Raw genomic sequence first — 13,797 nt, forward strand, 5'->3', positions numbered from 1 at the left:
GGGCTGAAGCAAAAGGGAGGGGGAGGAGGAGGAGGAGGGGGAGGAGGGGGAGGAGGGAGGGAGGGAGGGAAGGAGGGGTGGAGGGAGGCCGGCTTTTTTAGGAGGGAGACCCTCCTTCGCGGCCGCCCGCTCGCAGCCATGGCTTTGAAGGAGGCGGGCGGCAGCATCCTGCCCATCAGCGATATGGTATCGGGGCCGTCGGGCTCGCCGTTCCCCGAGGTGGTGGAGCTGAATGTGGGGGGCCAGGTGTACGTGACGAGGCACTCCACGCTGCTCAGCGTCCCGGACAGCACGCTGGCCACCATGTTCTCCCCGTGCCGGGGCGGCCCGGCAGCGGCCCGGCAGCTGCCCAGGGACAGCCGGGCTCGCTTCTTCATCGACCGCGACGGCTTCCTCTTCAGGTACGTGCTGGATTACCTGCGGGACAAGCAGCTGGCGCTGCCCGAGCACTTCCCCGAGAAGGAACGGCTCCTGCGGGAGGCCGAGTACTTCCAGCTGGGCGACCTGGTGAAGCTGCTGTCGCCCAAGGTCACCAAGCAGAGCTCGCTCAACGACGAGGGCTGCCAGAGCGACCTGGAGGATAGCAACTCGCAGGGCAGCAGCGACCGGCTTCAGCGGGCGGCGCTGGACAAGCGCTCGGGCTTCCTCACCGTGGGCTACCGCGGCTCCTACACCACGGTGCGGGACAACCAGGCGGACGCCAAGTTCCGCCGCGTCGCCCGCATCATGGTGTGCGGTAGGATCGCCCTGGCCAAGGAGGTCTTCGGAGAGACCCTCAACGAGAGCCGTGACCCCGACCGGCCCCCCGAGAAGTACACCTCCCGCTTTTACCTCAAATTCACCTACCTGGAACAAGCCTTCGACCGGCTCTCCGAGGCGGGCTTCCACATGGTGGCTTGCAACTCCACCGGCACCGCCGCCTTCATCAATCAGTACAGGGAGGACAAGATCTGGAGCAGCTACACCGAATACATCTTCTTCAGTAAGTGCTGCCCGCGCCCCGGTGTCGTCCCCCTCGTCCCCGTCCCCGGCGGGTGCATGGCGGTGTACCCTTAAGTACAGCCGCAACCCTCAGCCCTTGCTGTCCCAAAGCAACATGTAGCTGGAGAGAGTTGGGGGCTGCCCCCTTTCCCCTCACTCCGCTCTGGCACCGCCATAGTTCAAATTTCATTTTGCGCGTTGTGGGGGAGGGACAGGACTGCCTAAAATGCCCCGTCCGGAGCTCGGCGTGGGAGTATTTCCCCACACACACTCCGTGGGGCAGCCTGGGCTGCTCCCGCCTTTCAGTGCCGAGGGGAGAGCCAGCCCCCATGTGTCGGGGTGTCCCGGGGAAAGTGTCGCTGGTTACGGATCGGGGGGCTACGGTCCCGGGGGGTGTCCCTGCCCCGCTGGGCGGGCGCGGTGCGCGGTGCGGGGCGGGCGCGGCTCCGGCTCCGGCGCGGAGGGTCGCGGTGCTCCCCGCTAGCGAGGCGGCGCAGAGATCCCCGAGCAAGGAAGGGCTTTAATATTTTATCGCTGCGTTTCCTTCAAGTGAGCGCACTGCGCCTGGGCACGGTCCCCGTGAGGGAAGGGGCAGCGAGGGCACAGCCAACTTCCCAAGGAGCAAGAAAGAGTCTGGCTCCAAGGCAGACGAAAATTGGAAAAGGGAAAATAAACCACTCCGTAGCCAGTACACAGCTCCTAAGCAACTTCACTGGTCGGCTGTGGGTAGCCTTAAAGGTTTCGGGTCACTCGCAGATAGGAAAACCGAGCGATGACGAATGAGTTTCAATCTGGCAAAGTATTTAGTGCTATGTAGGGCACTGGCTGAGCACCGGGTTCGGGTCATGAAACCGCAGCTGGATGGAGAACACCATCCCCTGGCAGAGATTTGTCTTTGAAAGGCAGAGGCAGCCTTAAACATTACAGATGTGTTTGAGAGTCGAGCGAGCCGCTGGAAGAGAGAGGTGTTCTGTATTCACTTCTTTCTTCTCCTGCCTCTGTGCGGTCTCGAGCTCCCTGAGCAAAGAAGGGATGAACTGGCAGAGCATCTGCCTGCCTCTGTGATGAGGTGGGAGATGCAGCCTCTAACTAACTTCACTAGTGAGGCAGCTCAACAGAAGCAACCTGTTTGCCCAGCAAAACTGAACTTAGGCACAGTATTTAATAGAGGAGGGAAAGATGAATGGTTTTCTATTGGGAGGAGAAATTCATTAGTTTACATTGATGTGTATTGTATAGATGGTGACTGCCCTTTGCTGAGCAGACTTGAGTACTCAGATCAATCTTTGAAACTGGATTAAAACAGTGTTTGAAGATTCATTGCATAACTTATCACTGGTCATATTTCAATAGGATATGTGGAAACTGAGCTCTAGAGGAGCTTCACATTCTCCTGGATGGAATTCTATCAAGTATTTTACATAATTATGAAACCTTCTTTCTCAGAAAATTTAGCATAATTATTTTCTAAATAGTAAAAATTCCTTATTGAAATAGTATGTACTGTTTGCTTAGAAATAGATTTGAAAGTGCGTAATTTTTTCTGTGCATTTGTGATGCTCATAATGTTTTGGTTATTTTTTTGTGTGTATGTTGTGATGAGGTTGCTGTATAGAACAGTCCTCTAATTCACATCAGTGTTGTAAATTAATCCCCAGTGTAATACCACTGATTTATGTGGAATAATGCCAGGGAGGAACTGGATGTTGTATGTCATGATTTTTGTTTTGGTTTTTAGTCTTCAAGCTTCTGATGTTGTGAAAAGTAAAACAGTTAGTTAATTATTTAAATTGATACAGTTAACTAAAATTTATGGTTTTGCTTAATTTTTTGGGTGAGGTTTTGTTTTGTTTTACTTCTGAATGCAAAACAATGGCTAAGATAAAAGTAGGCTGAAAACATGTTAAGCATATTTTCATTTTGGTTGCTTGTTATGCATTTAGAAACCTTTTCATATAATGACTTTATACATCGTTGTATGATCAGATACATTTCTCTGAAATATAGCAAGATGGAAACAACACTTAAGAAATCACTGAAATGGGAGCAGAAACATGTGAAACAGTGCCTGAAGTAAATGCTTTAGTTTTTTTGTTGTCTTTTTTTTAGTCTGACTAGATGTCCAATTGATGGAGACTGTTGATAAAATAACACTTTGTTATAATAATAATTATGATATGCCCTGGATAGATTGTGTGTGTGCTGTTGCCTTGCCTGACAGCTGCACAAGAATCCAGCAAAGGGAGAGCAAACCTTCAAAGCCTTAATGCTCTGCACCAGGAGTGGGAAGAGGGATCAGGGCTGGTGGTTGTAGGCTCTCCAACAGCATTAGCAAGGGCCGTGTTCCTTCCTTGCTCACAAGCAGAGCTTAATACACAAAGAAAAGAGCAGTTGCTTTTCAATTTATTCCTTGCCAAATGTCCCATGAACCCCAAAAAGGAAGCAGTTTTAGATGGGAAGTTGCTGATTTCAAGAGCTCATGTCCAACCCAGCACTGTGTCTTACAGGCAAAAAAATATCAAGACAAAAGACTTTAGGGAGCCTATTCCAGTTTTGGACAGTGCCTGAGACTTAATTTGGTGCTGGCAAAGAAGAAACCTAGTTTTATATCCCACTGGAAAAAACTATACCTGCATTTGCATTTGTTATTCACAGCATGAGCATCTGCAACCAACAGCAACTGTATTAAAATCCATAGCAGTCACATAAACTTCTTTTTCACCGTTTCTCCTGAGGACTGTGGACAATTCTGTTTCCTAGTAATGGTAGATAGGAAAATGATTGGAAACATACATGAGGATATATTCATTCTGTCCATTTTCTTAGGTCATAAGTAGTTGAATGAGTTTCTCCCCAGGACCTACTAAAGAAAGACAAAGGTTAATCTGTGGCTTGTGAAATATATTTCAGGTCTGTTTCTAGAATCTTTCAAAATCTGGTAGGTTTTTTGAGTTGAAATGATTATCACTTTTCTAAAAAATTGTAAATTACTTTATATTCTTAAACATTCTGGAAGATCAAATTCACCTGGAATACTGCATACGTATTTAACTCATTTATGAGCTGCTTAATATCTAGGGATGGATGAGTTGTTGCAGACTAATTCTGATTGGAGAACCAGAGGTTGTTTGAAACTGCTTACCAGGAAATAATGCTTCAGCCTTTGGCAACGTGTCATGACAAATACAAAACCAGACTTTCCTTCTTAGTATGTATACATCCTATAAAAGAAATATTAAGTTCTCTGCCCCCAGTAGGGCTATTGAGCTATCATGTATGCAATGACAGATTAATTTGTCTACACAGTTAGTACATGGCCAGAATTTAGCCTGTACCTTGCACTGGTGGCTTAGTCCTGAAAAGTGCTCATAGACTTGTTACACATGTCCATTAAAAATCCTGTCTCTGTCTCTTAATGGTCAGTTAAAGGAGTAAACTTCTATGTGGTAATGAAAAGGCTCTATCAGAGAGTACCACAAACTTTTTTCTTTTTGTTTTTGTTTTTGTTTTTTTTTTTTTGGCTCCATGCTATTAACACTCTCACCTTAGTACACGAGGATGACTTGGTTAGTGTAACATGAAATGCGTTTGCAATTTGGGAAGGATGCTCAAACTCCTCTGCTGCTTAGTTTCTCACTGCCATAGAGGATTAATTAATTACCTGTTGATATGCAATAGGTTATGGCCTTCACAAAAGTTCCTTTTAACTGGAGACAGGAGACCTTGCTTCTTCCTGTGGCTGCAAGCACTGTAACATGTCTTCTGTTAGCTGACGTCTTGGAGAGAAAAGGGTGAAATTTACATGTTTAATGTTTTTTGGGGGATTTTTTTTTTGGTGGTTCATGGTATCTCTCAGTACTGTTGTGTAATGCAAGACTGCCTGTGCATGCTATCACTAGTTTTTTTCTTCTGTAGAATCTAATTGGTCCTAATGGATTTTACATTTAACATCTGCTATGCAATGTGACTTAGGGGTGTTGAGAGTATTGTGCTCAACTGAAAGCTTACTGTGCTGAACTGACATCTTTATTATAAGAAGAATACAGTAATATTTCCTGAAAACTTGACGTGCTTTCTTATGTTGACACTCCTGTTTCACCTATGACAGTTTCTGTTTTCCTTTTCTCTTGTTTTTGTTTTGTCACAGGTGACATTAGCATGGATTTATGGTGCTTATTTTCCACTTGAAATCACAGCACTCTGAGATTACATTGGATGCTGTGGAAATTGTCATAATCAAGTGATAATAATTTTGTAATCAGATGGGGAATAAGCAGTTGGAAGCAATGAAGTTTTAGGAGACAATATGGTATTTTGACAAAACAAAACCCCAAACTCAAACAAAATGATACCAGCAACCCCCCCAAAAAACCCCACCCAACAACAACAATGAAACCTAACCAACATTGTTTGTGTCACTGCATGTAAAATACTTTGAGGTGTTAGTTGCTCTGTAAGTGCCAAATCCAGTTCAGTATCCTACTGGGATAGTGAGGGGTTGGGGGGTCAGCAGATAACCCTAATCTGCTCTTTCGCGGGTAGAGTGGTGTGAGAGCCATCCTGCAAGTGGTTACTGTGACCGTGTCAAGCTGTTCTCCATGACTGGCTGCATCTTTCGTAGAGTTTTTAATATGTGGAGTGTATTTGTGCTATATTTTTTAATCTGGATTAAATATATGTAAGACATTGAGGAGAAAAAGGAGACCAAGATAAAAAAGAGAAGGGTATTACTTCTCCATGACACATGGAGATAAATTTGGACAATTTACTTTGAACCTGAACTAGTGCCTCAAAGAGTACAGGTGGGGCAGGATGATGTGAAGGATTAAATCAGTATCACAAGCACTGTGTAGAAAAGCTTCAGACTTCTAACAGTATCACAATCTAGAAATGTTGTTTCTGACAGGACTATTGAGCAAAGCCCTTTAAAGAGATATTTTGTTGGCAGTCCTTTGGCTTTGGAAAACTGATGCAGAACTTTAGGATATTCTTTCTTATGATTCCAGCTCAACTCTTAATGCAGCTTAAAAATAAATAAATAATAGACTGATCTTTATCTTGTCATTCTTCCAAAATATATGTTCCTGAATGCAAAGGGACGAACCAAAGTGTGCAGTCATAATTACTAATATGAGACTATTATTCTTATGCTGCCACTTGATATAACATGTGATAATCCAGTCTATTGAAACTGGTATTCTGATGTTAGTCATCATTTCAACCAATAGACTTTATTTCAGGATTATTTTAAAATATGAGATTAAAAAGAACTTTGAAAAAATTTGACTTTTTAATAAATAATGAAAATAACCTGCATTCCTCTAAAGATGGTATTAAGACACTGCTGCAGTGAAAAACTATGCCAGGAACCTCTTGATTTTTTTACACTTCAATCAAAATAAGCATAACTCAATACAATGATTTGTGATCACATTCTATCAATTGTCTCCAGTTTCTGGTCTTACTACAGTAAAATCATATTTTTAAGTATTGTGGAGCCTTTTTAATATTTAGAGCTGAGTGTTAAAAATTTTGTGTGGGATTTTAAAAATATAATCAGAGATTAACTAAGAAAATCAAGTATCCTGGATATTATATACTAGGATCAATGCCAGATAAGGAATAAGAATTGATGGAAGCAGCTCTTATTTCTGATGTCAGGAAATGGAAACACATTGGTTTTGATACTATCCCAGATTGGTACTTCTTGTGGATTACTTGGGGAAAAAAGTGACAGTGTTAGAAAAGCTGACTTTGCTGGATCTGTAGTATTTTGCAGGAAAACCGCTCCTTGGTGTCAGATCATTTCATAGATTTTCAAGGATTTATGACAGTAGTTGCAGGGAAATGTTTATTTTTCCACAGTAAGATGAGCAAATCATATTTTATTTTTTCTTTAGTGTCAACATGAAATTCTAGTTATCCACTGTTCAAGCACAGAAGTTATGCATACAAAAGCTTTCCTTTGAATATTGTTCCAGGCAGATGATTTAAAATTAAAATATTACTGCTAATAAAACATTTTGCAATATGTTTGCTCTCTCACTATGATATGGCTGGTATTTCACTATGGCTGGTCTTCTCCTTTGTTGCAAATACCACATTCATTATACTCTGGTGAGAATTTGTGTGGCAAACAAAAATTCACAAAGATTTGCACCAAGAGGGAGTTTATTGATTGTCACATTATCCCATTTCCTGCCATAGTTCCACATTTTAACACAGGTCTCCAGAAAAAACTCCTCAGGCAGTTCTCTTGGAGGTCAAAAGCAAGATTCTGTGGGTGCGAGGAGAGAAGAGGCACAGGAGAGGCTCTTCCTGGTCCACCTGAACACCAGCATGGCCTGGGCAACGCGGCCAGAAGCAATCAGTCATCTTCTGGTGTGTTCCCAGTTTAAGGGCAAGCTCTGAATACCCAGATGGGTCGAGAAGGAAAGTGCACAGGGTGGTGTGCATCCATCTCGCCCCGCTGGGGTCCTGAGCAGCTCGAGGCTGCTGTGGTGCTTAGTGGAGCTTGCAGCCAGCTCAGCATTGCCCTACATTGTCTCAGCAACTCGGCAGATCCTGGGTGTCACACACTGCAGGAGAGGCGAACGGCGCAGCTCTGCTCTGCATTTGCTCTCAGATTTTTCTTCAGATTTTCTGTCTCCAGTTTTGGAGTACTTTACTGCTAGAGTCATGTAAGAAGTCTGTAACAGAGTTAAGCTGGCCAGGGTCATGTTTGCACGGCTTTTTCACACTCCAGACTGGTTATTTGGTTGGTGGTTATTTGACTATGATTGAAGAAAGTTGGAGGCACAATACCAGCTAAGATCCTAACCCAACAAACTGATGTTATTTTCATATCTAAGGATGATTTTCTTTCATTTCTCCTTACAAGACCTTTATTTCTTAAAGCATGTGGAGTACTAATGCCAGTCAAATCATAGCTCTTTTATAAACTGAGCCACTGGAAGTCCAGTGGAAAATTCTTAAAAAAAATTACTAGGCAAATTTCATTTTGCTTTAGCAAATCAAATGCTTCATGATGGATTTCCTGGGGAGGTTGTTCACTCCAGCTTGATCAAACTGCATGTTCTTTTTCAGAAGAAGTAATTTATACTCTACTTAAAACTCATATATTGAATAAACGTTAGGAGAAAAAAGTGCTATGTGTAAAATATTATCAGCAGAGATGAAGTACTTTCATTTAAAATCAAATGTATTATTTTTATTTTTTATTTTTAAGCCAATAATGGCCATTGCAAATTTAGCTTTTACCTCACATAAATTCAAGAATATTCAGTGAATTAATTCCTTTTTCTTTTGTTTTCTTTGACCTAAATGGGACTAATCATGTATATAAGGACTAACAGTGTGTGAAACTCAGAATCAAGTTCCATTCAAAATTGCAACTTCAGTGGGACTGAAGCAACAAATAGTCTTGTGCTAGTCCCTCACATAAAAGTGAAATTCAAACTACATGAGTGGTTATTTGGTTTCATAACTGTTTTTAATACACAAAATCCTGTCAAGAGTTAAGCAGTGATGAGTTGTAATTTTTATGGCAACTTTAGAAACTAATGCCATCTATTTTGGTTGCATTTTATCAGATTGTAGTAGCTAAACTTGTCATGTTTGTTACATTTTGACAGTGTAGCTTCAGAAGACAAAGAGTGCATCTTGCTGCAAGGTGCAACGCCATTCATATCATCACATCTCTAAATATTTTGGGAACTTCACCAGTAAAAACCACAGTGGTGTTAATGAGCTTCACGTTTCTAGCAACAAGCATTGAATACAATGCTTTAAAAACTTTTGTTCAAATATTATTTCTTTGTGAAATTACTTATATCTTGTCTTTCCCAGAGTTGCACAAAAGAGGAGATATGGCTTCAAAGATATGGTACACAGTGTTTGCCCATTCTTTGTGCTATGAGGTCTGCCTGGCCTTAAGCAGTGTGAAGACTGCTCTCAGTTACCGCTGGTGCAATGATTCCTTCATCAATATCTTGCAGCTGAGAGTAGCTAGGTCAAAATGTAGTTGTGCCCTTTCTCATTGTTCCCAATATGCCTGAACCCTGTAGCAGAGGCTCTGAGCAAAAGAGGTGCAGAGACAGGAGCTGCTGCCTCTGGGGACTGCCACTGCCTCTGGGTTGGCTTTGTACTGCTCCAGTCACATACCCTGTACCTGACCTGTTTGCTGTCCCAATGACATGCACTTAGCAAATAAAGAAAACTAGAACAGCTTGTAGAATAAAAAATAATAGTACCTTCTTTTGAAGGGAATGGTACAACACTTTTTTAAAAAAATGCTGTGAATAACTCAGTCCAGAGGCAACAATTCAATTACAAGTGCAACTACATGTGGCAACCAGTGCACTGAAATAGGTATTCTGTGCACCTCTTCAGGGGTAGAAGGTGTGGGCTGGGAAACTGAGGGGAAAAATCAACATCATCATTGACTTTTACAAATGAAAGTAAATATTCCAAGTTTTCCCCTAGCATACATTCAGTTGTATTGTATTTAATATTTGCAGAGATGTTCTCTTTACATTAGCAGAAAGATATTATTCAGAAACTAAATCAGTCAGTATATTTTATTTTTTAGATAAGCAAACAACAATAACCTTCAGATGCATTTGTATCTTTTCTCTTTCATCCTTGCTGGGTTTTACTCTTTAGTATTAACAAATATTCCCAAAGAGAGAAGTGTTAGTGCTCAGGGACTCCTGTCACATTTTGTTGTAAACATTCTCCTGCAACTTAAGTTAATAGTGAAATTGTTCTATATTTTATTGAGTGTAGATGTATAGAGGTTCTTTTAAGGATTACAACTCTGTCACTGTATTCCACAGAAGTTATTAAAAGTGTACTATCATTCCAAAAGCTTTGTATCAGTGAATATTTTATATATGTCACAGGGATCTGTGAAACTCATTTTATTTAATGATAGGAGCAAAAAGGCCCAGAATTGCATATATTCATGATTACACAAATAATTTTTCTGCAAAAGGGTTACCTTCATAACCTCTTACTAACAGTTTAATTAAATTAGATTCCCCCTCTTTTGTTACTCAAATCATCTTTAAAACCACCATACCTGCAAAACTATGACAGCAATGACAAATGTTCATTTTGTGTATACAGAAGTGTTATTCTTTAACACTCTCGTTCTTATTCCAAGCTTTTTCATTCTCATTGAAACTCATGAATACAAAATAATATGAAAATCAACTACAGAAGGGCTGGAAGGCAGATAAAATATATCAGTAAAATTGAGTGCCAACAATTTAATCAGTGTAATGTGTAGATAATACAGTAGAGAAAGATTAAAACTAAACAACACTTTTTGCTAGTTTTTCTTAGTGAACACATTTTCTTTCCCTTTCTTCTCACAGTCACCCTTTTATAGGCAGTCACTTCTCAGTATTGTCCTTTTCAGACAGCTGTTACTATTTCTGTTGTTAATGCCTGCTGTGGCTTTTGAGCAGATCTGAAACAAAGCAGAGGCATGGCTACTCTTGCCTTTCCATCTATTTTTGTCTCTTTCTAGTGTTTGGTAATAAAAATATCACTCATTCTGTCCTTCTAAAAATACCATTACACAGCTTTATAGAAGTGTGATCAATATTGCTGAAGCCACATGGACTTCAGGGAGAAAAAAGCAAGAACAAAATAATTTAGCTATTTATGATGCAAGATAGAATGTGACTGTTGTTAAAGCAAGGTTGTTTTTGTCCTCTTTTGATTTCAGAATTTTGGCATCAAATCCCACACCTGCCTTTCTGCCTGACTTACCCATTTGAAGTACCCCTTCTTTGGAGCAGGAATTTTCAGAATCTGTATGTGTAGTTAAGCCTTATCATATTTAAAGAGTGAAACAAAACTCTTTAAGGAATGGAGCTAAGACCACTGTAATTAGCAATCCTGCTTGGAATTTTTACTTTCCCAGGACCCACAGACTTTAATTTTCTCTGTTACCAATCCCTCAGAAAGCTGTGCTTGTTCCCCTATCTTAATGTTGTCATAGCTTGCAAACATAAATTTCTCATCTTCACACTGTCAATTTGTTTCTGGGGATGCAGGAAATGAATATAACCTCTCCAAATCTTATAGACAGAGATAGACACAGTCTCTGTGGTTTTGTACCCCACAAAACATACGGAGTAGCAGATAATGATATCCTTTGGCTTCAAAATAACCCTGTAATTCTTTAGGATAGAAGGGACGAACTTTTCAGAAATGCTTATTTAGATATTCAAAGATTATTGGAATTTTTGAAGTTTTACCTCATAACCTGCTAAGTTTATGTCTTCATATGACTTTTAGCTGTCTAGTATTTCAGCCTCTAGTCATAACAACACTCACATTTTTATTCCTCTACTTTCAGTATTTATTTTTCCACCTGTAGCTGAAGTAGTTTGGTGTCTAAATTGGTGGAATTATGCCCCTAAGTAATTGCATCTGTGATCACATTTGATTACAGGAAGCAGAATGTGCTTGTGGCAGAGGAGATTAGGTTAAATGCTGTCTGTCTAATCAGATCCCCAGTGACTGTCTTCTGGCAGCATTTCCTTCCTAAATCCCATTTCTAGGGATGCCATGAATAAAAGCTGCATGGCCTGTGCAAGTCCATATCTTCAGAAGATGGTTTTGCTTTTCTGATTTGAGGGGTCTGACATGGACTTAGGAGCAAGGCTGAACACTGGTCACCTTTGCCAAAAGCATGTGTGGGGCTCATGGTGCTTTTGGGTGGGCTTGGCAAGGTGGGTGTAAGGCCATGGGGAACTGGAAAGTGTCTGTGCCTAGGCGTCTGCCATCCCAAGTGGGACATCTGGAATGGCTTCTGGGCGGGTTGGGGAAACCCAGTGGGTCTGTCAGGGCTCATGCAGCCCTGGGGGTGTCCCTGGGGGCCATGTCTGCACTCTGTGAATACCAGCAAATAAGCCAAGAGCTGCATCCTCCAAGGACCTCTGGCCAGGCACCATAATCACAGGTCTGCTTCAGTGCCAGAGCAGTGAGTCGGGGTGGGGTATTACACAATTTCAAAAACTTGTTATAGTGGAAAACACACAAGAAATAACTCATTGAGTTATTTTTTATGCAGGAAAACCAAAGGGTTCTTGGTCAAAGGCACCAGTAAGACCAGTGTTGCATCTAACTAATATTTATGCAGTGGTATGGCACACTGTTTCTGTTCCTGCAACCATGCTGCTGAAGCAGCTTAAATCCTATAGTAACCTCAAACTTAATATAGTTAATCTAAATATTCTTTATTTGTCTGCAAACTATGGAAGGACAAAAGCAGCTGTTATAAGAAATTGATAACCTGGGATAAAAAAAACATGGAAAAAATTATTTGCTTTTTAGACTATGGCAAAATGTTTCATTTATAATTAATATTAATGATGTATGCAAGACTTAAAGGTATGAAGGAACCTGGGGTGGTTGCTTAGCTGCATTTTCTGAACACAGTAAAAATATTCTGAACTTTGAGAAGATATCCTTTGTTTTTTGAAGATATTTTAGTACATGATTTTGGAATCAGGATTATCCTTTGTCATCATAGTGAGATTACTAGCAAAAATAGTTAACCTTTTTAATGAACCATATAATGAATCACTTTTGAGAATAATATGAGACTAAAATGACCTCCAAATCAATGCTTTCAATCTTGAATGTATTTTCAGAAAATCCAGTCAAGTTCACTGAAAATTTCCATCTGCACTTTGAGAACTAGGCAAGCAGCAGGGATAGACAAATTTGAATTTAGACGGCTGGTTTGGAAAATTTAGTTTTTCTTATCACCTCTGTGACTGGCAATAAACCTCACTTATTTCTTTCCTTCCTTATCCTGTGGTTATAGCGTAGGTATAGCAATCCAGAAATTGACATTTACCAAAGTTCACCTTGATTTCTAGCAATGGTTAGCTCTCATTCATTAATTTGCTTAATTAAGTCAGTTTGTAACAGTGAAAGCAATACTAGTAAAAGTTATTTACTCTATTATCAAGCAGTCATATAGCACGAGTGTTGCAAATTACGAGATAATTCCTGCTGGTCCAGAGCATGTTGCCATAATTTCTCTACAAAAAGGTATATGGTTTTAGACTGTGGATCAGGAAATTAAGAGTGTTAAATGTTACATGTGGTAGGCACATAACACTCAGCTTTCAAGCTTCTTAATAGACTTAAAAGTTCCTTGATAAATGGCAAAACGTTTCCTCCATCATGGCAGTCAGGTGTTGGAACAGGCTGTGCAGTGATGCTGTGCATGTTGCATCCTTTGAGGCTTTCAGGACTTGTCTGGATCAAGCCCTGCTAAGTGTGGGTGCTTCAGTGACCGTGCTTTTGAGCAGGAGGTTGGACTACTCCTAAGTTATCCCGTGGTTCTCTTCTCTGATGTGATTTACATTGGCATTGGCTATTTGAAAACACTTCTCAGGAAAGGAGAAGTGAACTGCAGCAGGTCAATTAAGTAGATGCTAGAAAGCTATAAATTCTGATTATTCTCAAAGTCAAAAACTTCAAAGCTTTAGCTTTATGTTGTCTTTTCACTTACATCTGTGTGTCCTATCAGAATGGAAACAATTGCTTCAGGATAAAGTTTCTTATAGGATCTTCTGGCCCAAATTCAAAACCACAGAATGTTAATTAGGCCACAGTTAAGAAAGTACCTGAAAAAAATCATCAAACTGCATGTTGAATAGCACTGTGGTTGTTGGTCACACATTGCTTGAAGAAAGGACTCTCAAAAATTTAGCAAATCACCACTGTTTAAACCTTTAATCATTTTTATTGTCATTCTTCAGAGGGATTCTGGTGCTATCTCTC

At 40.9% G+C, this 13,797-nt stretch overlaps 1 protein-coding gene across 2 annotated transcripts in view; it reads left to right on the forward strand.

Moving 5' to 3' along the window:
• The first annotated feature begins 72 nt into the window (after positions 1-72).
• The window catches only part of KCTD8 (potassium channel tetramerization domain containing 8), a 156,287-nt gene continuing 142,562 nt past the window's right edge, over positions 73-13,797 (forward strand). For both annotated transcript variants that reach the window (XM_042053562.1, XM_042053561.1), the window contains exon 1: positions 73-982. In XM_042053562.1, coding sequence (XP_041909496.1) covers positions 139-982 — 844 coding nt within the window. In that variant the 5' untranslated portion in view covers positions 73-138. The remainder of the gene's footprint in view (positions 983-13,797) is intronic.

Source organism: Corvus kubaryi, unplaced genomic scaffold (assembly GCF_017639235.1).
Source record: "Corvus kubaryi isolate FWS band 111438036 unplaced genomic scaffold, C.kubaryi_AGA036_p1.0 split1-131, whole genome shotgun sequence".
NCBI classification, from domain to species: Eukaryota; Metazoa; Chordata; class Aves; order Passeriformes; family Corvidae; genus Corvus; species Corvus kubaryi.